This window comes from Lemur catta, chromosome X (genome assembly GCF_020740605.2).
Source record: "Lemur catta isolate mLemCat1 chromosome X, mLemCat1.pri, whole genome shotgun sequence".
Classification (NCBI taxonomy): domain Eukaryota; kingdom Metazoa; phylum Chordata; class Mammalia; order Primates; family Lemuridae; genus Lemur; species Lemur catta.
The window spans coordinates 42275321-42301254 of record NC_059155.1 but is presented as its reverse complement, the minus strand read 5'-3'; the positions used below and the strand labels follow the sequence as shown (position 1 = coordinate 42301254).

The 25934-nt window shown below is 40.0% G+C and overlaps 1 protein-coding gene and 1 pseudogene across 1 annotated transcript; both read left to right on the top strand.

The window, feature by feature from the left end:
- Window positions 1-6770: 6770 nt before the first annotated feature.
- Window positions 6771-17411, top strand: LOC123628840 (centromere-associated protein E-like). The gene is made up of 6 exons (XM_045538810.1): window positions 6771-6810; window positions 8109-8296; window positions 10441-10553; window positions 11970-12067; window positions 13976-14159; window positions 16155-17411. The coding sequence occupies exons 2-6, from the start codon at window positions 8159-8161 to the stop codon at window positions 16165-16167; spliced, it is 546 nt and encodes a 181-aa protein (XP_045394766.1). The 5' UTR covers window positions 6771-6810; window positions 8109-8158; the 3' UTR covers window positions 16168-17411.
- A 1730-nt stretch (window positions 17412-19141) lies between these two features.
- LOC123629009 lies at window positions 19142-19233 on the top strand (annotated as a pseudogene).
- Window positions 19234-25934: the final 6701 nt, after the last annotated feature.

Below are 25934 nucleotides of genomic sequence, written 5' to 3'. Positions count from 1 at the left end.
GCCTACTTTATTGATTTAGATCTTTCTTCTTTTCTAATATATGTATTCAGTGCTATAAGTTTTCCTTTAAGCATTGCTTTCACAGATTTTGATAAGTTGTATTTTCATTTTTATTTAGTTCAAAATATTTTTTAATTTCTCTTAATATTTCTCCTTTGAGCTTTATGTTATTTAGAAGTGTGTTGTTTAATCTCCAAGTATTTGGGGGATTTTCCAGCTATCTTACTGGTTTCTAATGTAATTGCATTGCAGTCTGAGAGCAGACCCAGTATAATTTCTTTTAAGTTTGTTAAGATATGCTTTATGGCCCAGAATGTGGTCTGTCTTGGTAAATGTTCTACGTGATTTTGAGCAGAATGTGTAATGTGCTGTTGTTGGATTAAAAAGTAACGGGCTGGAGAAATTTATACAGCTACTCTCACTTTTTTTGATTAATGTTAGTCTCTATGTGCTTTTATATTTAAAGTGGGTTTCTTGTAGACAACATATAGTTGAGTCTTGTTTTTTGATTAGATCTGACAATCTGTCTTTTAATTGGTGTATTTAAGCTATTGACATTTAAGGTGATTATCAATATAGTTGGATTAATATTTACCATATTGTTACCATTTTCTATTTGTTGCCCTTATTCTTTGTTTCTGTTTTTGTCTTCCACACTTTTTATGCCTTTTATGGTTTTAATTGACTATATTATGATTCCATTCTCTCTCCTTCCTTAGCATATCAAGTATACCTCTTTCTGTACTTTTTCAGTGGTTGCTCTAGAATTTGCAATATACATTTACAACTAATCCTAGTCTACTTGCAAATAACACTATACCACTTCATGAGTAGTATGAATACCTTATAATAACAAAATATTTCTAATTCCTCCTTCCCCTCCCTTGTATCATTGCTTTTGTTCAGTTCACTGATAAGCATGCATATATATGGACTTCTGTAATGAAATACATTGTTGCTATTATTATTTCGAACAAACTTATTTGTTAGCTCAGTTAAGAACTCATTTATTCTGTCTCTAATGTTCTTCCTTTCTTTATGTAGATCCAAGTTTCTGACCTACATTGTTTTCTTGTCCTCTGCATAACTTCTTTTTAACATGTCTTGCAGGGAGGTCTGCTGGCAACAAATTCCTTCAATTTTTGTTTTTCTCAGAAAGTCTTTATATCTTCACTTTTGAAGGATAATTTCACAGGGTCTAGAATTACAGGTTGGTGTGTTTTTTTCTCTTAACATTTTAATTATTTCACTCTATGCTCTTCTTGATTGCATGGTTTCTGAGAAGTTGGGTGTAATTCTTAGCCTTGCTAAGGTAAGACGTTTCTTCTCCTCTGGCTTCTTTCAAGATTTTTTTTCTTTATCTTTGATTTTTCTGACGTTTGAATATAATATGCTTAGATATAGTTTTTTGGGCATTTGTCCTGTTTGGTGTTCTCTGAGCTTTCTGCATCTGTGGTTTGGTGTTTGACATTAATTTGGCAGAAATTCTTAGTCATTATTACCTCAAATATTCCTTCTGTTTCTTCTTTTCTTCTGCTTCTGGTATTCCCATTATGTATATATTACACCTTCTGTGTTGCCCCAGAGTTCTTGGACATTCTGGATTTTTTTTTTTCAGTCTTTTTTCTCTTTGCTTTTTAATTTGGGAGATTTCTGTTGTAATTCTCTAAAACTAATTTTCTTTCCTGAGCCCATCTACTGAGCTCACCAAAGGCATTCTTCATTTTTGTTAACAGTATTTTTGATCTCTAGCATTTCTTTTTTATTTTTTCTTAGAATTTTCATCTCTTTGTTTATATAATCCATCTGTTCTTGAATGTTGTCTGCTCTTTCCATTAAAGCCCCTAGCATATTAATCATAATTTTGTTTGTTTTTTTTTAAATTCCTGGTGTGATAACTCCAATGTTCCTGCCATTTCTGACTTTGTTTCTGATACTTGTTCAATCTCTTCAAACTGGGTTTTGCCTTTTAGCATGCCTTGTAATTTTTTGTTGGCAGTCAGGCATAATGTACTAGGTAAAAGGAAGTGCAGTAAATAGGCCTTTAGTAATGTAGTGGTCAGGTGTGGCGCAGGAGCATTCTATCACCCTATGACTAGCTCTCAGTCTTTTGGTGAGTCTGTGCCCTGGGGCTGTAAACTTCACCAGTGCTTTTCATTACCCCTCCTTAGGTGGAACAAGATGGCTGGATGGGGTTGAAGTAGTGTATTTCCCTCTCCCCACATGGAAGGCTAGTGGTACCTGGAATTGAGGACATTTTTTCTTTGTCCCTATGGAAGGTTAGAGGGAGCTAGAGTTGGGTATTTCCCTCCTCCCACATGGAAGGCAAGAGCCACCTAGAACTGGGTATTTCCCCTTCCCCCAGATATATTAGGCCCTGATGAAAGCCGAGCATGTTAGGGTCTGCTCAATAGTTTTTCCTGAGAACAGGCCTTGTTAAGAAAAACAAAATGGTATGTTTTATTTCAAAATGGTTCCTTTTCTCCTCTCCTGTCAGAATCAGGTACAGTTGTCCACACTGAGCCTCCAACAGTTCATCAATTACAGTTCAGGTTTTCCTACCTCTTAATTGATTCCTGCAAATGTTTCTGTGATTCTCTGTATCTGCCTCTCTGTCTCTCCAATTTTGGGGGCAGCCCTTTGTTCTGTGGCCGCACTTATCTGATGGATCTATACTGAGTTGTTGAGAGTTTTCAGTGTTTTCCTTTTTATTTGTTGTTAGCATAGACTGGCAACTTCTAAGCTCCTGACCTGCTATACCACAAACTGCAAAGTTGTGATTTTTATCATTGTTCCCAAGATGGTTGGTTGGTCCTAATTTACTAATTCATAAGAAGCAACATTGCCTAAGACCAGTTTGTTGACTTGTTTTACTTTTTGGTGACGGGTATATTCATTCTGCTTCCTGAAGTAATTTCTTCTCTATATATTTTGTAAAATATGTAGTATTCAAAAGGTTGCTTGTTTATATGAAATTGGAGCAATGGGTCTTCCCATGCATAGTTCATCCCATTTGTAGAATAGCCAGAGTTAACAAAATAGTAATTGAACTCTTTAAGGAAAAAAGAAAAAATCACAATCAATAGAGAAAGGCACAAAACCAGTGTTTGGATAAGATAAACTCTATGTAATTTGGTGGGTTTTTTTGTATAATATTGAGGGCCCAGCTGCAATTAGAAAGTAGGGATTTCTACTGTGTGGATCAGCATGGATATGTGGCTTCTTCCAGCGCCACGAGAGTAGGAATTGATACAGTGTGAGGTCAGTAGTCCAGAGCCAAGGAGAGTCCAGGATACCAGAAATACAACTAACCTAAAATCCAAACCGGGTAGAATGACCACAAAGCCACAAAGAAGTTATAGATGAGAACACAAAGTACATTCCATAGGAATTAGGAAGTAAAAAAGATATAAATAGGCCAGGCGCGGTGGCTCACGCCTGTAATCCTAGCACTCTGGGAGGCCGAGGCGGGTGGATCTCTCGAGGTCAGGAGTTCGAGACCAGCCTGAGCAAGAGCGAGACCCCGTCTCTACCAAAAATAGAAAGAAATGATTTGGACAGCTAAAAATCTATATAGAAAAAATTAGCCATGCATGGTGGCGCATGCCTGTAGTCCCAGCTATTCGGGAGGCTGAGGCAGTAGGATCCTTTAAGCCCAGGAGTTTGAGGTTGCTGTGAGCTAGGCTGATGCCACGACACTCACTCTAGTCTGGGTGACAAAGCGAGACTCTGTCTCAAAAAAAAAAAAAAAAAGATATAAATAATTTTAGAGTGAGTTAGCCTTCAGTATAAAAGAAAGTATAGATTGACTCTTATTCCTTGCACAGAAATATAAGATTTCCAGATTAATTACCAAAAGTCAGTGAGTTATTTTCCATATTAACACTGAGGTTTGGAATGAAGTAGGAAAATAGATAATTGTTAAGTTTCTAGGTGTGCTTTGCTATTTGATGTCAGTTAATGTTTCATTATCAGTCATAGCATATATAATGATTTTAATCTGCATCATTCTTCAGTTTCTCTTTATATGTGAGTATAAATCGAATAAAGTGAGATTATCATCTTGCAGATCAATATGAATCCTCTCCAGTCCTTATTTTCATTCCTATCATCCACTTCCAACATCTCAAATCTCAGTAACTGATGCAAACCACAAAGAATGTTCACAGTCTTTTAAAACATTGATCTAAATAATGAATTTCAGCACATACATTATCCTAGAATTCTAATTTTTTATTAGGGTTTTTTTATATGTACAGTAGTCCCCCCCACCTTACCCATGGGGATATGTTCCAAAATCCCCAGTGGGTGCCTGAAACCCTCCATGTAGGTAGTAATGAACCCTATATATTCTGTTTTTCCTATGCATACATACCTATGATAAAGCTTAATTTATAAACTAGGTACCATAAGAGATTACTAATAATAATTAATGATAAAATAGAACAATTATAACAATATACTATAGTAAAAGTTATATGAATGTGTTGAGCCTAAGAATACTGAGTTATAGAAATTCCCCCTGTATTTTTTGAGATAAGATTTGATTTCCGAAGTCAAATAAGGCTTTGCCTTAATGAAAAAATAAATGTGTTAGTTCAAAAGCTGCCTCGCCTCAGGAGGGCATCTCATTGGTCAGTGACAGCTGCAAGCTGGGCCTGTGGTTCTCACCTGTTTTGAAAGACAAGACAGGCCTCACCTAGAGCCATAGGTTGCCAGAGCTGATCATCAAAGGCTGCCGGAGATGAGAGCTGATCAAATAGATAGGCTAATGCCCCAGCCAGGCTCAGATGGAACCATGCAGTTAAAGTAATTACCACAAGGCACACCTCATGTTGACTTCTGAGATCATCTCTGTCTCCAAGAACACAATTACCGGAGCCAACATGTCTCTGTTTTTTGGTAAAGTAATAGCCTTATCATAAAACTTAGAAGTTTGCCCTAAGAAGATTTTGTAACTCATTGTTCACCTAGATAGAGTTAAAGGATCTGTAGTAGCCTTTTAGAAGACTTTGACCCTGAACCAAAATTCCTATTATTATGTAAATCCCATTGCCTTTGGCAACCTAAGCATATATCTACCCTGTAAATACCCATGTAAAAAGTTCAGTCTTTGTTATATCTCCGAGGGAAAGATACATACCTTCCGGATATCCTCCCTTTGTGTATTTTCATAAACCTTTACTTTATAAACTATATCTTTGGCTCTGTGTATTATTATTTTTTATTTCTGTTTCCTACTATTTTTTCATCCTTTGTAACGACGCCTGCCTGAGAGACCCCACCGGAAAAAAAAAACCTCTTTGTGGGGAGCGTAGCTTACTCCGCATGAATGTGGTGTGTCTCTCTCAAAATAGCTTATTGTACTATACTCTTCCTTCTTGTGATGATATATGACGATACAATTCTGCATGATAAGATGAAGTGAAGTGAACCACGTAGGCATTGTGATCTAGCAGGCTAACACTGATCTTCTGTATAACCATGCCTTACCTAGAGTAAATGGCTTGATGTCACTTGCTTTAGGGGGATCCCTTGCTGAAGTCTTTGCATAGGCTCAACACTTTCTGGTGCAGCATTTTGTCATTAATTGGAACACTTTTCTTTTGATGTCTTCCACCCACAAATGTAAGGCTTTTTCCATCTTAACTGAGCACTGTCATGCACTGGGGCTATAACTTTTGCAGATTGGAGATGCAATAGCAAAACCAGCATGAATTTCTCTTTCCTTCTTTACAATTTCATGGGAAGATTTGTTTTTACCATAGATACTAGCAACCTCAGCATATGATTTTTTTTTCTTATTAAATTGAGGACTTTCACCTCTTCACTTAAAGGAAGCACTTGACAGCTCCTCTTGGTATATCTGAATTTTTAGCATTACTACTCTTGCATTTTAGGGGCATTGTTAAGTAAAATAAGAGTTACTTGGGGCTGAGCATGGTGGCTCATGCCTGTAATCCTAGCACTCTGGGAGGCTGAGGTGGGGGGATTGTTTGAGCTCAGGAGTTTGAGACCAGCCTGAGCAAGAGTGAGACCCCTTCTCTACCCAAAAAAGAGAAAGAAATTAGCTGGGCAGCTAAAAATATATAGAAAAAATTAGCCGGGCATGGTGGCGCATGCCTGTAGTCCCAGCTACTCGGAAGGCTGAGGCAGTAGGATGGCTTGAGCCCAGGAGTTTGAGGTTGCTGTTAGCCAGGCTGATGCCACGGCACCCTAGCCCAGGCAACAGACTGAGACTCTGTCTCAAAAAAAAAAAGTTACTTGGACACAAGCACTGATACAGCATCAGTCAATCTGATAACCAAGACGGCTACTAAGTGACTAATGGGCAGGTAGCATATACAGTATGGATATGCTGTACAAAGGGATGATTCACATCCCAGGTGAGACTGAGCAGAATGGCTTGAGATTTCATCATGTTACTCAGAACAGCATGCAATTTAAAACTTATGAATGGTTTATTTCTGGAATTTTCCATCTAATATTTTCAGACAACTTTTGAACATGGATAACTGAAACCACAAAAAAGTAGGGACTACTATAAATGATTTTAGAGCTATAGTGGTATGTTTTACTGTTTTATAGGCCATAATGAATGAATCAACAGAGTTTGAGGGAAGAATTGCTATCATCTCTAAAGAATGGGAGCATGACCTGAAATCATTGAAAGAGCAAAATGTAAAACTATTTAAAAACTACCAAACTTTGAAAATCACCCAGGCTTCTGGTGTCCATGTTAGTAATCCTAACACACAATACAGTAAGAATCCTCATATTACCTCAAGAGCTATACAACTAACCACAGAGGTACAGAATTTTTGTAAGATATCTTCAATTTGCAGCTTCATCATGGACTTCAGAGCAAAATTATGCTATTGAATGTATTTATTAAGGAATGAGAACAACACTTTCATGTATGTGATGGCCTTATTTTTTACATACAGTTAATTCTACTGTGGCTGTCATTCAACTGAATTAACAATAAAGCTAGATATCAGGTAAACTCTTCCCTTTGGACTATAAAAGAGAAGTAAACTGTAGCTTGATTTGATTATTAAATTTATACAATATAGTTAAGTTACTACCACTTTAGGTATTATTATCATACATTATAAATTTTCTAAATCATGTGACTTTGTATTAAACTATAGTCTGTGTCTGTATGTAGAACAAATAATAGCTTGGAAAGAAATGGCAACTTAGCTTTTCTCTAATTATCATTAGTGTCTTTAATATTGCTTAATGTTATAACCACAATAAAAATGAAAGAGGCTAAAAATATAACAAAATTGTCAGTACATTATTTGAATAATCCAAATACTAAAAAACTAGAAACAACCCAAACATTCAATAGTAGGTAACTGATTAAATAATTTTTGATACCGTCATGAAATGAGATTCTGTGTGTCAATGAAGACAAAAAATATGAACGATCTATGTGTTGATAATAGATATGGAAAATATGTTGTCAAGTTAAAAGCAGAACTGTAGTAGTATATAGTGTGTATTACTGACTTTAAAACTATATATTCATATATATTTAAATACAGATAGAAAATTTCTAGAAGGATACTCTTGAAATAGTGTTTTAGTCATTGCTTTAGGGTCAGCTGGGGATCTGAGAGTGAGGAAGCTTATTCTTATGTGCTTCTTAATATTTTCCACATATTTGAATTTTTTCCTTTAAGACTAATAAAAATGAAGGGAAAGGAATGTTACAGGTATTACTTTAGAGAGTCAATTAAGAAATGTACTTTCTTTAAGTCGTGTTCACCTAAAATGGGAGTGCCTATTGAATATGCTTAGCACTCTACTAACCAGTAAATAGCATAACCACTGTGCTGTATTCATCTGCATGGTTTAAGAATTTGTGGGCAGGTTATAATGTAAACTTTTGGCATTTTTTAAACCAAAAATCATCTTTTAAATGAAGAAAATAAAATACATGTAGATTGACCTTTAGCCTTTCTTTTCTATTCTTTGTTAATGCTATCTTTGAAAAAATTCATAACACCTAAATGTGATCGTCTTAGTCCCAAGTTTGTGCACTGTGATTCTGATTCTGTCTTTATGATAGACCTTATGAATGTGTGCTTTTCTAATAGAAAAAATTCAGGAGCTGGAAACTTCACTATGTGAAGCTAACGAAAGTGCTATGCATAAGGAAGACAAGATTATAAAGATGCAGAAGGAACTTGAGGTGACTAATGACACAATAGCAAAACTTCAAGCCAAAGTTAATGAATCAAATAGATGTCTTGGAAAAATAAAAGAAACAATCCAAGTACTTCAGGTAACTTAAACTTATTTTATAAATAAAAATTGTTGTTTTTTTTCACCTATTGAATGTGACAAATAATTTGGTGCTGTGTTCTTCCCTTTCACCACAAATTCTTACTATACCCATGTGTGTCTGAAGTTCAATACTCAAGCATGAAAAAAGGAAGTAACTTAATTAGAAATGAAATGCAATATTGAATGCTTTTATATGCTAGAAAAATAAATTATTTTTTTACAATGAGCAATTTAATGAACTAAAAATAAATACAATTTTAACAGGATTTGTTTTTGAGTGCAAATTCACATTATTCTTAGAATCGTCTGCTTCTCACCCTTTCCTTACCTGCCCAGCCCAAATTGAGCCCTGAGGTCTAATCAGGTGCATCTGTATATCCCCCAAATTAGCGATGTGCTAGCAAAACAGTTCACATTATAAAACAAAAAGCAAAAGATCTGAACAGGTACCTCACCAAAGAAGATATGTAGATAGCAAATAACCATATAAAGAGATGCCCCACATCATATGTCATCAGGGAATTGCAAATTAAAACAACAATGAGAGCCACACCTACTAGAATACCAAAATCCAGAACATTGACAACACCAAATTCTGGTGAGAATGGGGAACGACAGGAACATCATTCATTGCTGGTGGGAATGCAAAATAGTACAGCCATTTGGAAGACAGTTTGGCCATTTCTTACAAAACTAAACATATTCTTACCATATGATCCAGCAGTTGTTCTCCTTTGTATTTATTCAGATGAGTTGAAAACATAGCTTACACAAAAGCCACATGTGTATGTTTATAGCTGCTATATTCATAATTGCCAAAACTTAGAAACGACCAAGCTGTCTTTCAATAGGTGAATGGATAAATAAACTGCAGTATATCATGCAGTGGAATATTATTCTGCAATGAAAAGAAATGAGCTATAAAAAGACGGGAGAATGTTAAATGTGTATTGCTAATATGGTTCCAAATATATGACATTTTGGGAAAGGCAGTGGACACTGTAAGAAGATTAGCTGTTACCAGGGATTGGTGAGGGGTGGGAGGGATGAATAGGCAAAGCACAAGAGATTTTTAGGGCAGTGAAACTAACCTGTATGATACTATTAAATATAATGATGGACATGTCATTATACATTTGTTAAATGTATAATACCAATAAGAAGCCCTAATGTAAACTATGGATTTTAACTTTTTCAATTAATAATATCTCAATCTTAGTTCATTACTTGTAACAAATGTACCATACTAATGCATGATGTTGATAATAGGGAAAAAGGGCTGGGCACAGTGGCTCACACTTGTAATCCTAGCACTCTGGGAGGCTGAGGCAGGAGGATCACTTGAGGCCAGGAGTTCAAGACCAGTCTGACCCTGCCTCTACAAAAAATAGAATAATTAGGTGGGTGTGGTGGCACACACATGTTGTCCCAGCTACTCAGGAGGCTGAGGCAGAAAGATCGCTTTAGCCCAGGAGTTTGAGGTCGCAGTGAGCTGTGATGATGCCCCTGCCCTCCAGCCCAAGTGACAAAAAAATAAAGAAAAATGAAGAAAAAGGGGTGGGGACAGGAATATATAGGAACTCTCAGTATTTTCCATTCAATTTTTCTGTAAACCTAAAATTTCTGTAAAAAATAGTCGATCATTTTTTTTAATTTTGTACACACACATATACTCTGCGTGGATAGTAGATATATTTATTCCACTACGTTGGACTGTCTTTCGCTACAAAATATACCCAGTAGTGCTTTGCTTTGTGGCTTGAATGTAGTTCTCCCTTGATGTTTACGTTGCTCCTCTGACATCTTTCTGTTTAATTTCCTGATTTACCTTGGTCCACCTATTTCATTATTTTCAAAGTGTTTCATTTTGTAGTTATATCATTTTCTAATGGGGAAAAATGCTCATTTTAAGAAATAAAAATCATATCTATACATATTAGATTCAAACATAATTCATATCACATAGTTATTATCATTCAGTTAAAATTCATGCCTTTCATGTTTTTCATATATTTGGAGTTGTTTACTATTTTAAAATATTCTTATTACAGCAAAGGCATCTAACTACTCTTTAACACTGGAGAAATTGAAACTGCTCTTGCTCTAATAATTATTTTATTTTTATATTCTCTAAAAAATTAGGACAAAGTTGCTTTAGGATCGAAGCCCTATAAAGCAGAAATTGAAGATCTGAAAACGAAGCTGGTGAAAATAGACTTAGAGAAAATGAAAAATGCCAAAGAATTTGAAAAAGAGTATGTCTTTGCCTTAACTGAACATGGCTTTAATAGCTTAAATTTCCATTGTAAATTACGTAAATCTCTTTGATTAGTTAACTATTTAAAATACAATTTAAATATTGTTATTGCTTTTTATAAAAATACAAACATAGATTTTTTAACTTATTTAATTCTCATTACATATGCAAAGTTTTTAAAACTACGCACAATTCTGATCAATTACCTCACTGTGTCTTTGAATGCTGCTTCTTTAATCATGTAAAACAACTTTAAAATGGCTTTTTCATGCTTGAAAGTGATGTTAACCTTTATGTGTCTGGGGGGGGTCTTTAGCAGTTTGACTAAGGTTTCTGCTGTTTCTCTTAATTTCATTTGTTCTTCCTGTTGTGTTTTTGTGTAAAGGTTATATTTCCTAGAGCCCAAGAGCATGTCTTCTTCTTATTGATTTATTTACAAGTAACATTGTGCATAATAGTATGCCTAAATTTCTTTGTGGTATAGCATAAGAAAGAGAACATTAAACAGAGAGTCAAGAAAACTAAATTAGAAATCTCTTCCCACTTATTAGTGCATCACCTTAAACTATTTAATCTCTCTGGTCCTCACATTCATAATCAGTAAAAAGAAAGGTTTATATTAGAGAATTTGTTAAGATGTCTTCCATCTCCTAACACTTCATTCTTCCTATAAATCTTGAATAAATATTTAATGATCACCTGTAATTTTGCCCCAAAAGTAGCACTCTGAATCTTCATGCTGTCTAACCAGACTTCCATTGATAAGACCTATTGATTTTAATGAAATAGATACCTATTAGGTTCTTAATTATAAAAACCAATTTTACTTATAGAATAAAGTCAGCAGATACCTTCATAGTAGTTAAGAAAGGCAGAAAGTCTTATAATTTATCATTGATAATTAATGCCCAAACCAACAATTCATAAAATTTCTCTAATGGGGCACAATGATCAGAATTAGACCTTTGACTGTAGCACTTTAGACCAGAGCTCCAGTCAGGGTTTGCCTTCCTGACAATGTAGAAATGAAACTGCTTTTTCTCTTTCATGTTTTATTAATTGTACCTTTAAGATGTCTCTAGGACCCCATGATAATAGCTCAATTATTTGTTTTATGGTACCTCCAAATATAATTTTGTTCAATATCCAATTAATAGCTCTTGGGCCTGCAGAAATTTTAAAAGAACTGTTTTTTCAATATTAAGAATATTGGACTGTCCCTATAACTAAACAAACTACTTCTAATTTCATGGCATTACAGCCATAAAGGGCATGATACCAGAGAGATATCATGAGGGCCTATCTGCTGCAGCTGATGGATATTATATCAATATGCTGTATTTGAAAATTCTTGACAGCAGTTCTGTTATTCTCCCATAAAAAATTAGTTCCGTATTTTTATCGTTCTTGTTAGAATTACTTCCACAAAAGCCACAATAGAACATCAAACAGAAGTTATAAGGCTACTGAGAGAAAATCTTAGAAGAATTCAACAGGCCCAAGATACCTCAAGTAAGTATAAAGTGCAGATATTTTCAGATCCTTTCCATGTTACTTCTCAACACAGTTATAACAGACTTTGAAGACTACTATTATATATGTGACAGTCAAGAGTAAACCTAAGTTAACCACTAATCTGTTTTTCACATGAATTTATTCGAATCATATTTATCTTCTGACTGACATCTCCTTAGTTTATGATAATCTCAAGTGTTTATCCATTATAGATTATTGAAAAATATATGAATTCTACTTTTGCATTATCATATTTTTACATATTAATGAAGATACCTTCAATACTATAAAAGAATGACTTAACAATCAAAGTAGAAGTACCCTTCCTAATAAAAATCAAACACATGTCTTAATAGGTTTTAATTTTATGCAACTAATAAATTATAATCAGTGTGTAGTAAGAATAAATAATTATTAGTGTTCTTAAAACTAAAAATACCAAGTTAATATGTACTTGCAAAACTCTGAAATTTAAATATACTTTTTAGATCTAATGGTCATGTTTCTGCTTAAACATTTCTCAAACTATCTTTTTCTATATTTCTGTCTCTTGGGTTTTATTTGAAAAGAGAATGCTGAACAGTGCTTGGGATAGCTTTGTATAGTACAATAAGCACTGAACTAAAAGTCTGGCACAGGCCTCATTTAATGGCTGTGTGAAATCGCAGGATCAGCTTATAAGCTTATACATATATATACTTGTTATAAAGATCAAGCCAAAAGTTGTGTGTGAAAGCACATTGAAGATAAATGAAAATCAAAATATAAGATGATATCTGCTTGTATTATTATCCACTCATTAAAAAAGTAGAGATGGTGTTAAAGATGTTGCCTAGTACCTATTGTAGCTGAACTTTCCCAGTGCCTATTGCAGAACAATCACAGCTCCTACCTGGAAAACTTCAAGGGATGAAAGTAGAAGTGAGGATTCTTTGTTACAGAAGGGTCAGGATACTCACTCTTAACTTGCAGGTACATAGTACACCTAAATTCAAAATAAAATGAACAGCAAGAATCTACACACACACACACACACCCACACCCACCCACCCACCCACCCACCCACACCAGGATACTCACTCTTAACTTGCAGGTACATAGTACACCTAAATTCAAAATAAAATGAACAGCAAGAATCTACACACACACACACACACACACACACACACACACACACTTCACACACACACACACACACACACACACACACCAGGATACTCACTCTTAACTTGCAGGTACATAGTACACCTAAATTCAAAATAAAATGAACAGCAAGAATCTACACACACACACACACACATACACACACACACCCTACCACTCTTGTGAATTGTTGGTGACCCAATGGATTATTCCACTTTATAAACACCTCACATTTTTATGCAGCTCTACCTACAATTTACAGTCTCTTATGTTACTTTTACACACATAGTATAGAATACTTAATAATATATGCTTCCATATCATACCAAGGTTTATTAACAAGTATGTATTGAATACTTAAAGTGCATTGAATGACTGGGGGTGGACCACACACACATACATACACATGCACACACTGGGTTATAACAAGCCCTCCAGGTGAGCACTGATATAGAAGGTAGATCAGTGAAGGACAGCTCTAACAGGGGAGGATTGCTACTGGTGCAGTCAAGATGAAAGATTTTAGTGAGCTAGATATTGTAGTGGAATTGGTTGAGATAGAGTCTAGAGATATTTAGAATTGATGATTGAACAGGCAGGGTATGTGAGGTAAAACGAAAAAGTCAAGGGTGACTTCCAGGGACATGGTGGTTAAGGTGGTTGGGTTTTTATAGTGGCTTATTGTACTTAGTAATATTTCCTTTATTTTGAACTTTGAAAATCATTGAAATTATCACCTATTTGTGTATTTGCCTCCCACAGTGGTATCAGAACATATTGATTCTCAGCCTTTAAATAAACCCTTAACCTGTGGGGGTGGTAGCGGCATTGTACAAAGCACAAAAGCTCTTATTATGAAAAGTGAATATGTAAGGCTACAAAAGGAAATTTCTAAATTAAAGCAGCAAAATGAACAGCTAACAAAGCAAATGAATGAACTGCTAAGGTAAGATTTGCTGACATGATATAGATATTATGTTTATGGCTATTATATATATGTAGGGGCATAGTATGTATACATACTTTTGCAGGTGGTAACCATTCACACATTATGGAGAAAGTAATTTTTAGAACTCAGGTAGTAAATGTCTTTTAAAAAATTAAGAATATGGTAGCACCATTCCCAATGTTTGCTATCCATCAGCTGACCTATTTTTAACTAAGCCAGGAACCAGGGAGTGAATAAAGACCTTTGAGGGGGCAGCTGAAATACACCACAAGTTCATATACCCAAGCCAGTGAGGCCTTACTCAGAGAACCCCTTAAGTACATTATCATAGCTTTTTGACTTTATTAAACAGAGCTAACAAATTTAACTATTTGGCTTCTACCTCCATGAAAGATCTTTGTGCCAAGCACTCTGCTAATGTACAGTAGAAGACAAATAGACATTCAATAATTTTACAAATAACTGATTGTTTGCAATGAGTACTATTAAAACGAGCAAAAAACAAATCCCCAAAAGACATTCTAAAAGGATTCTACTGTGAAAGAGGGATCTAACATTACCTAGGTGTTGGGGAGGAGGGGTGGTCATCGGGAAACTAATATACAAGCAGACCTTGTTTTACTGCACCTCGCTTTATTGCACTTTGCAGATATTGCTTTTATGTATTTATTTATTTATTTTTGCCACTTGAAGGTTTGTGGCAACCCTGCATGAAGCAAATGTATTTGTGCCATTTTTCCAGGAGCATGTGCTCACTTCATGTCTCTATCAGCATTTTTTAGCCATGAGTATTTCTTATTTAATGTATGTGCATTGTTTTTTTAAGATATAATGCTATTCCACACTGAATAGACTATAGTGTAAACATAAACTTACATATACACTAGGAAACCAAAAGTTTGTGTGACTTGGTTTTTTGCTGTGGTCTGGCACTAACCTGCAATATCTCTAAGGTATGCCTACATAATAATATATCTGAAAAATGAGTGGAAATTAGGCTAGATGAGAGAAGAAGAGGGATAAACCTTCAAGGCCAAGGGAATAGCATATGCACAAGCTTTGAGTCAGGAAGAATGACCAGTGGTGGGGCTGAGAGATATCCATTGTGGCCAGCTGTAGAGAGTGAGGCAGAGTAAGGTATGAGATGAGGTGCCAGAGGTAACTGGATCCAGATCACACAGGCCCTTCTAGGTCATTCAGAGGATGTTTGGGTGTTCTCCTAAATGGAATGGGAGGATGACCTGCACTGGGGGGTTTTAAGCTGAGGGCCTGATGAGATCATGTAGCATCTTTGGCTGCTAGAGCATCATAGGGGAACCTGAATTCAGACTCTGTGTATGGTAGCCCAGGTAAAAGATAATTTTGACATGGACCAGCATGTCACCAATATGGTGAACATAAGGAGATGACTTTGGAAGATAGGTATGAGATTGTATCAACAGACAGGTGACTGGTAAAATAATAGGCAAAAAAATAGGAGAGCCAGGCTTCTAGGATTGCTTCCCAGGTTTCTCTCTGGAGGAACTAGATAAGTGCTGCTGGCATTTCCTGTAAAACTGAAACTGTAACTACCTAATCTTTTATAAAGTACAGTGTAATATGTCCCTTATAATAATAAAGGTACATCAAAGATTCTTATATCCAGGAGACTAATTTGTTAAATTATTATGGCAGAGTGTCAATAGATAAACCACTCCAGATGACATCACTGATTCGTTTGAAAACCTAATGTCATACTTTCAGCTTTCTTTTCAAGACTCCATGATCATGGAAGTTTACTACAATTATTCAATCTATATAGATCCCTTTCATTTTCTGAACAGTAGAATTAGTCCAAACAGGAAGCATCAGGTTGAAAATAAAATGTAAATGTGATAAAATGGTAAATTTTCTTATGTATATTTCACCATAGTATTTTTAAATTTTTAATGTAAATGCCAATACATTTTAAGAATTGAGAAGTCTTACAGTCTCCCGTTTTTCCCTCCCCAGATTTAACCAGTAATCATCGTCTTTCCAACGAGGTCGAAACTTGGAAGGAAAGAACCCTTAAAAGAGAGGCTCACGAAGTAGTTTGTGAGAATTCTCCACAGTCTCCTAAGGTGACTGGGAACAGCTTCTGAAGAGACAGGTTACACCTTCTCAGTGTAAGGAATGGAATTTACAAGATCCTGTGCCAAAGGAGTCACCAAAATCTTGGTTTTTTGATAGCTAATCAAAGTCTCTACCAGCACCTCATCCAATTTTCTATTTTGATAACTCAAGTTTAGGCCTTTGTCCAGGTAGGTGATATTTCTCCAGGCACAGCACTGAAGTTCAATCACTTTTACCCCAAGTAAAGTACTTATTCTATCGCTTAAACCTGCAGTTTTCTCCAAAGATAGAAAGAGAGAGTCTATTTTGCTGGGAAAGGAGGAAATAGGGTAGAACTGCTTGTCTCAAAATCCCAAAGTTCCTGAACATAGGGCTAGGCAGAAATACAGAGCTTTTAAAGGGAGGGTTCTCAGCTTTAGCAATGATTGTGGTTAATTATTTCAATCATCCCAACTCTGCCAAAAACAAAGCCTGTGAACTCTGCTGGCCACTCACCTGGGGGCTGGGGACCACTTGGGAGTTTTAAGAAAAGATTTAACTTGCCTTGGGGATATAGGCCAGACTATAAGTTCCGAAACCCGTGGGGAGGGGAGTTTTAAAAGGACAGAAAATCTTTCTGTCCTTTTTTTTTTTTTTTTTTCCTTTTTTTCCCCCTAGGCCATTACTTCTATGACATCGAGAAACTCATGATGTGAAATAGTTTGTGCCTAGAAGAAACTTTTCGGTTGGCTACGTTAAGTATGAAGCATGTTTTATATGTTTCAAGGACATTATAAAAAATTCAGCAGACTTGTCCACGATCATTAGGGAAATGAATGATTTTCCTTTTATAAATGTTTAAATACCACAAGCTGCACGAGGACTGTCATTGACACCTATCCACCAACAGAGGTTATTTTCATTGTCCCAGAGGCCCCACAGGAATGAGGTGCTCACCATATTCACTAAGGAATGTATATTCTCAATTAAATAAAATTTCCCAGTCCCCAGTTACTGTAGTCAAGTCACTTAAATCTGATTGCTGAGTTTGCTCCCTTTCAGCCAATGACCAAGGAAGCCCGATTTTCTAAGATCAAAGTGAAGGGCAGAAGGGGGAGCAGGAGTGACTGACTCCATGACAGGCTGAATCTCCTGACACAGCCCTAAGTTTCAGTTTCCCCAAGACGGGTGGGCCTAAGTCACGAGTTCCTGGGACGGGTCCTCCTCTTCCTGCCCAATGACTCTGCAAAACAGCTGGAAAAGTATTGGAGCACCTTGGAACCAACCAATCAGGAGACAACTCGATCAAGCCACCTTTGAAGGAGCAAATGAACTAAGGGGGGAGGGGGAATGGTGTGCACAGCGTATGCAACCTACTGAAAAGCATAAAAGCTTAGTTTTTACCCCAGGGCAGGGTCCTAGTTCGTAAAGAGACCACTGCGTTCGTTGGTGCTCTGAGACTTGGACCCTGGCTCGAGCCAGCCAATAAACTCCTTTGCCTTTTGCAGCCTTGGACTCTGCCATTCTGTTCCTGGGGCCGAACAGGGAACCGGTTCTAACAAAAGAGCACGGTGCCAAAAGATATGAGCCTGATGCCGAAAAGAAATAGGTTCAGGCGTCCTCGTGCACACACAAAGAGACAGGATCGGATACATTGTGTTGACAGTGTTTTGAGTCAGGGAAACTGGAAGATGAGTTGGAGGTATCATGAACAACTTTGTATTTCTTCCAGGACAGGAAGAGAAAATGCATTGTTCTCAGCATAGGATAAAAAGACACATCTTGTTATATAATTCATTCTGTGATTTAAATTTTTATACGATATGATATTCAATAAACCTAAAAAACAAGGTAAAACAGAAACAAAAGAAAAAAAAAAAACTACGGGCAGAGGCCTATGGTCCCGGGAGGAGGCAGGGAGCGGGAGGAGGGGCGCCTCCCGCAGACAACAGGGCGGGTGGGCGGAGACCCGCTAGAGGCTAGCGCTGCCTCGGGCGGGGCCCAGAGCTGCGGGCCCAGGAAGAAGAGGGTGGGACCCTACTGTGCTCTACTCCCCGCTGCTGATGGGAACCCCGCCCCGCCCTCCACACCTCTAAGGAGTCAACTCTTAAGCTCCCAACATCAGCTGACTTTCCCCATCCCGATGTCTGATCAAAGTGGCCGCTAGGTGACACCCAATAACCGGTGCCAGTGTCAGCCTGAAAGGAACCGACCCTCTGATGGGAGTGGGGTGGGGAGGGGTGGGGGTGGGGCACACCGTGCGTGGCCCGTCCAGCTCCCCTTCCTCCTTGGAGCGCATTTTCCGAGTGGACTTCACCCGTGAGCTCTACGGAGTAACACCGGCAGGCAGTGCGCATTGTCAGTCTTACTAATTAAAAATATAGAGAGAGAGAAAAAAGAAAGAAAAAAGAAAACAATTAAAAAGTCCTACCAGATCGATCTGTAGCTTCCAATCGTGACGACCCGGTGTTGACACGCACGTGTGAGACGTGTCTTCTCCCTCACACTGCGTTTCGTCCACACAGCACCCATCTGACGCGAAAAAAGAAACAGAGAAAGAGATGAAAAAGGGAAAATGAACAAAGGGAAAAAGAAGAAAGAAATTTTGAAAAAAGAGACCAAAGTCACAGCGAGAAGGAAGAATACTGAGCCCAGAGCGACACCTAGTGACCACACCGTCAACAGCACCCTACGGCCCCAATTTGCCGGAGACTTCTGGTGGACCCCAGGGCACTGTGCCAAGGGAGGCCAAGGACAACATGTGGCGGACCCGGGGCCACGACGTCTGCAGCCGATTCCCAAGCGGGCACACGAGCTCGCGGAGCTCATTGTCAGCGCGGCGAAAGGGGGGAGGGAGGGAGAGAGGGGAGGGAGGGAAAAAGAAAATAATCACAAAGTCACACCAGATCCCTTCATAGTTCATAAACATGGTGATTGAGTGTTCACACACACGTGTGAGATGTGCTTCCTAGTGTGTCGGCACATCACCCGTGTGACGTGAAACCATGAATACAGGGGAAAAAAAGCGGCAGGAAAAGGCAAAGAGAGAATAAATAAAATGAAAGGGCAAAAAAGAAAGTCACACCGCGGTCACATAGTAGGGGAGTGAGAGCAAATCAACAAGCTGCAGACACAAACTCCGAGAGCAACACTCGGGTGCGCCCCTCCCCCGCGCCCCGCGCCGGAGGAATACCGACCGGAGGGCGACCCCTAGGGGCAGTGGGACCAAAGGGACCAAATCCAACCCGAAGCCTCTGCCGCGATGGCTGCCAGAGACCGGGCATCTGGTCGACCAGTGAGTTCAGCGGCACACCGGCCCGGGTGAGCATTGCCAGCGGGGGACTGGAAGGGAGGGGGGCGGAAATTAAAGTCAGGCCAGGTCCCGTAATAGTTCATGAGCGTGATAATTGCGTGCGTTTGGGAAAAAAAGGGGGGTGGGGAGTAAAGAAACGAAGAGGAGAGAGAGAGAGAGAGAAGAAAAATAGTCACAGCTTTGGCCACGTAGTAAGGAAGTGAGAGGGAGTCAAGAAGGTGCAGCTGCAGAACCTTCTCCCGGAGACCCGTAGGGTCAATGAGGCCGCAGGGGCCGATGCCAGCCCCAAAGAGACCTAGTGTGACGGGGACATCTGGTCGACCCCGTGGACCATGGCGTCCGCCGCGGCACCGGCGGAGGCGTGAGCCCGACACCCGAGAGACCCTGCCGCTCTACCCCGACGGGGCCGGCGCCCAGCGCCGCTGACGGCCGGCCTGCTGGTGACCTCCACTCGCGGGAGAGAAGAGGGGCAGTGGAGGCAGGCGGGGTCCGGACCGAACGACCCCCTCCACCCCTGTGGCCAGGGAGAGGGCCGCGGCGGCTGGACGGCCGCCCTCAATGGCCCCGAGCGCCACCCCCACCCCCGGACAGGGGATGCCACGCGGGGCCACCCCGCCGACCACCACCGCGGCCTCGGTCGACCACTCCCCACAACAGCGCTCTCCTTGGAACCGGAGTCCCAGCCCTGGGACGAGCCCTGGCGGGGTGTGCAGGGAGGAGGCAGAGGGGGGGATGGGCCACCCCGAAGTGCGACGCCCGGCAGCGGGAGGGCGTCCCCTGCCCCTACCTTCCCCCTCCAACGACACCCTGATCCCCACCCATCCTGCCAGGGCTCGCCCAATCAAGTCCAATTAGCCAAAAAGGCAGGAAGGTGGTCTGGGCCCAGGGCAGGGCGGGAGGGCTTCTCCGTGGGAGATGGGCCTGGCCCAGGGACTGTGTCACTCATGGAAACATGCCATGGGCCCAGGCCCCGTCAAGGGCAGGATGGAAGGGAACTAAGGCTCAGGTCACCAGGGTCTCTCTGTTCAGCGAAGTTTCAGCCATGGGATCCAGTGATGTGACACTTTGTGGTTCATGTGATGTTCTGCTCATAGGGCCAAGATCACCAAAAAGCCACATTTCAGTAAGGCATACAGAGGGACAAATACTGTGTGATGGCACTTCTATGAGCGACCTGGGACAGGCAAATTCATAGTGACAGAAAGTGGAGATAAGGGTTCAGGGGCCCTGGGGAGTTAGTGTTTAATGGGCCTGGAGTTTGTGTCCGGTGATGAACAATGTCAGGTACAGATAGTGGTGATGGTTCAACACATTCTGAATGTTCTTATGTCACGGAATTGTACACTTACATATAAATGGGTCACACGATCAATGTTACGTATACTTTCCCACAATGAAAAAAAGACCTTGCCTAACTGTGAAATCAGCATTTAATCACTCCAGTCAATTGGTTCATGAAATGTGTAGTTTAATTTATTAGTTGCATAGCAGCGTTTAAAGATTTGGGGAAATGTGCTTTTTAGATATGAATGCTTCGTAAGCTGAACCCTAAAAATAAATAAATCTTACAAAGCTCCGTGTCAGGCCGGGCAGGAGAGAGAAGGTCTGTGTAACCCAGCGGAATTTCCAGGCTTTTCCACAGAGGGCTGAGGTGACAGCTCTCTCCGTCTCCACTCCAGGGCAAAAGGAGTCCCTCCCCCTGTGCTCATCTGATGGAGGAGACAAGCTAGCCACCTTAGCGAGGCTCTGGAGTTGAGAAGCTGGATTCCTTGGATGTTGCTGTCACCCTTCCTATTTGTGGATGAGGATGACCATCCAGGGAAGTGACACAGAGTACCACAGGGTTCCCTGAAGCACCCTGGGGAGGGCTCCATGTGGCCCCTGCTCCACCATCTTCCCCACCCCATGTTCACAGTCACTCCTCAGGGTCACGTGGAGCTGGGATTTGTGGGAATGAACCTGTCCCAGCCCCCTGCCATGGCCGGTGCTCAGGTGAGTCACAGCAAGAAGATGGCACAGCTGGTAGCAACAGGGATCTTCCTGCCTTGTTTTGAAGTGGCCCCATCCACCCCAGCTGCTGACCTCCAGGGACTCTCCCAGCCTGAGGATGTCATTCCTCATCCCCTGGTCCTGCACTTGGTGGGGCTTGGAAGCTGCTTCTCATCCCGACTCACTAAACCACCATAGGCCAGAGACCTCCCTCCGTCTTTGCCAACAGGAAGTCAGCCCATGCGATGGCAGAGGCCCTCACAGCCTGACCCACCACTGCTGATTGGGCTGTGGCTGTGACCAGGGCACCCTCTTTTACCCATGGATGCCCCGTGGTGTCTGTGATTGGACCCCAGCTTAGTTTCCTGTGGCTGCTGTAAAAAGTGACCACGAATGAGTGGCTTAAAACAACAGAAACTTATTTTCTCACACTTCTGCAGGCCAGACTCCAAATGTCACCAGGGCAACTGACTCTCCCTCCAGAGGCTCTAGGGGACGATCCCTCCTTGTCTCATCCAGCTTCTGGGGGCTCCAGGTGTTCCTTGGCTCGTGGCCACATCGCTCCAATCTCTGCCTGTGTCTTCGCATGGTTTTCTCTCATTCTCTGTCTCAGATCTCTGCCTCTCTCATAAAAACACTTGTCATTGGAGTTAGTGCCTAAGGGACAACCCGGGAGGATTGCATGGCTAATGGCTCCTCATGTCAGTCTCTGCTTCTGCCTTCCCATGTCGTTTGTCCTCGTGCTTTCCTGTGTTTCACAATTTCCTCTGCCTTTCTCTCATCAGCAACGTGTCACTGGACTCAGCCCCACCCGAATAATCCAGGATGATCTCATCTGGATATCCTTTTCTTAATGTCTACGTAGACTCTTTTTCCAATGAAGATCACATTCACAGCTTCCGGGGATCCTATGTCCCTTTTGGGGGCCGCCATCCACTCCACTACAGCCCCTGAACACACCACATGTAGAAATTAGGCACCTGCCGGAGCCCAGTCAGTTCTCTGGGCAAATCTCTTCCCTTTCTCTCCCTCTCAGCTGGCGTCCCAATCAGACCTGGCTGGCTCATGAGGCAGAATTCTCTTTGAAGACTAACAATCCCAGAATCAAAACCACCACCAATAACCAACTCTGGAATGTTTAACATTACCCGGTAGGACTGACTCTCCCAGGCCAGGTGATGTTCACAGGGCTGAGCTAAGGGGCAGCAGGGGAAAGCTGGGGGCCCACACCTTGCCCAGGAGGATGCCCATGCAACCCCCATCCAAGGGCTCATGTCTTGGGTCAAAACCTGCCTTTAAGTCTTACTTGCTACTCTTGGGGGCTTGTGCAAGATTCACCTCTCTGTTCCTCAAAAAGTTAAGCACAGAATTACCATCTGACCCAGCAACTCTACTCCTACATAAAGACCCAAAGGGATTAAAAACAGAAACTCAAACAAACCCTTGTATCTGATTGTTCACCTGACCGATACACGTTCAACATCCTCAGGTGGTCTGCTTGTGGCAGGCCTTCCAGAACGTGGATCACTTTTAACAGATTCTCGAACATCACTGAAGTGTTTGTGTCACGCTTTGATCTGTGCCGCACTCATCGCATCATCCCTGAAAGCTTTCTGAGTCATCCGAATAGTTTCTGCGGAGAAAGGTTCAAGCTTATGCAAAATGTGATGCAGATTCATTGCTCCACTCGCTCAGTCATTTTGAATGTGACAGCCACACAGTGCACATGCTCACTCCATGGCATCTAGCACCCCACTGACTAGTACGGTGACAGTGCCATTGCTCAGACAGGCACATCCCAGTCCACTCTCCTTGGCTGCCAAGTTACATCAACGTCACGCAAACTGTTCTCGTTATATGAACAGTGGCTGGTTACTTTCCAGACAGACCTTGTATGTGGTCAACCTGCAGGGGGAGGACACCACAGGCCGAGCAGGGCCACAGGGGGTTGCATCCAGGAGAAGAGTGAGCTAGGCTGACACGACGGCACTCTAGCCCAGGCAACAGAGCAAGATTCTGTCAAAAAATAAAAAAGCTATGGATCTTTTTCCCAGAAAACTGCCCTTCCTGAATATATACAAAAATATGTATGTAGTTTCCATTTGTGGATCACGTCTTTAGGGCAGAGGTCCATGAAAAGAACAGATTGAATTCAGGGGGCCAAAACTGAATGGGAATAAAATTACATCTCTATTTTCACAAATAGCAATTCAGAAATCAATGATGGGATGACACATAAACTGTTGTGAAATGCCAGTTAATTACTTTGAATGTAAGTATTTTTTTTCAAAATCATTTATGTCCATAAACTGATTCCTTCAACAAATCAATAAGAAAATGATAAAACGATTCAACATTAAAAATGAACAAAGGACAGAAAACTCAGAGAAGAAACCCAAATGTTCAATAACCATATAAAGATATTTAAATTCACAAGTAATTAGAAAAATTCAAATTCAGATGGGACCCCTTTTGTTCACCCATCATATCAGCAAACAGTTGGAGAATACTCAGCCACAGAAGGGAAAAATGAACGCTGTCATATTCTGTTGACTGTAGTATAAGGTGGCATAACTTTTTTGAGAATAATTGAAATTTCATACCGACATAGTCTTCACACCAACAATTCCATTTCTAGACGTCTATTCTACAGAAATACTTGCCCATGTTTATAAAGAAGCATGTACAAGGATTTCATAGCAGCAATGCATGTAACAAGAAAACTGTATGTAAAATATAAACATCCAGCAATGGGGGAATTATTAAATAAACCACGATACATCCATACTATGGAATACTATGCAGGAGATTAAATGAATGGAGTAACCCTCTAAGTACTAGGGAAGAAAGAAATCTAAGACATACCATGAAGTGAAAGAATCAAGTTGCAAGATGTTACCATTTACGTAAAAAAAAAAAAAGATAAAAAGACCACACAACAAATCTGTTTTGCTATATGTAAATATGTATGTGGGCAAATGCTTGTGAAAAGATCTGGAAGGATATATGCCAAGCTCAGAGTAGTGGTTACCTCAGGGACCAGGGACCAGGACACAAGGAGGGCTTTCATTATACCTATTGTTTCATTTTTATACATTAAGAATATAATCGTGTATTACTTGTAAAATACAAAATAAATTTAAATTGTTTCTTGGCCAGGCGGGGTGGCTCACGCCTATAATCTTAGCACTTTGGGAGGCCAAGGTGGGCAGATCGTTTGCACTCAGGAGTTCAAGACCAGCCTGAGCAAGAGCAAGACCCCGTCTCTAAATAAATAAATAAATAGCTTCTTATTTTAAAAAGAGCCCACCAAATTTAATTTTAAAATAATCATAGAATTACCATCAACACAGGTTCATTTGAGATAGGGAGGGGGAAATACCTTTCCTCAGAAGTATTAACCTCAAAATTCTGGACCAAGAAGGATCTCATTTTTGTACTCATATTTGGAGAGAATATACTCACAGTTTCTCAGTCCAACGGTATGAGTTCCATACATTCTCATCAATGTAAGAAATAGCATTTCCTTGGAAATTTCTGTGAAGAAACGTAATTCATATCCTTGAATAGGTAGGAAAAGAATGAATAGAATAAAAGAATCATGGCAACCTTGTAGGGGATATTCAAATACAGAAAATAATCCCAGCTTTCTAATTTCCAGAGCTCTCAGCTTCCCAGTTTGTATAATTAATCTAGAAATGAGGTGGGACCACTGGCACGGATGATGACGCATCTCCTCAGCAGCTTTTTTTTCCAAAATCACTTATGTGTCTAAACTGACTACTTCTACAAACCAATAATAAAATGATAATTAATTCAACAGAAAAATAATGGGCAAAAGTTTAGCATTATCAGCATATAAGAATAAAGAAAAGAAACGTATGTCAGGTAACAGCAAAGCTTTGGCTAAATGCCCTCTGCTGAAACCTCTCCAGGTATTGGAAGGATAAGGGCAATTAGAAATTAGAGGGACTAATGTACTGACATGGAAAGATCTCTTAGACATATTGCATAGGGAAAAAGCACAAATCACAGAGCAAAGAGTGAAGTAGTACCTCATTAGGAAATAAAAATTGCAAAGGAGAGAGATTAGAAGGAAGGACACACACCAAAAAGGTTAATGGAGTTATGGGTAGTAGGATGCAGGGAACAGGGGTGCTGGGAGGATGAGAGTGCGGATTTTCTTATTTTATCCTACATATATATGCTTCTTCTTCTTCTTGTTCTTTTTTTTAAGTGGGAATATTTCCATGAATGACACATATTTAAAAGAAAGGCAGGGCGCAGTGGCTTGCACCTGTAATCCTAGCACTCTGGGAGGCCTAGGTGGGAGGATTGCTTGAGCCCAGGAGTTCGAGACCAGCCTGAGCAAGAGTGAGATCCTGTCTGTACTAAAA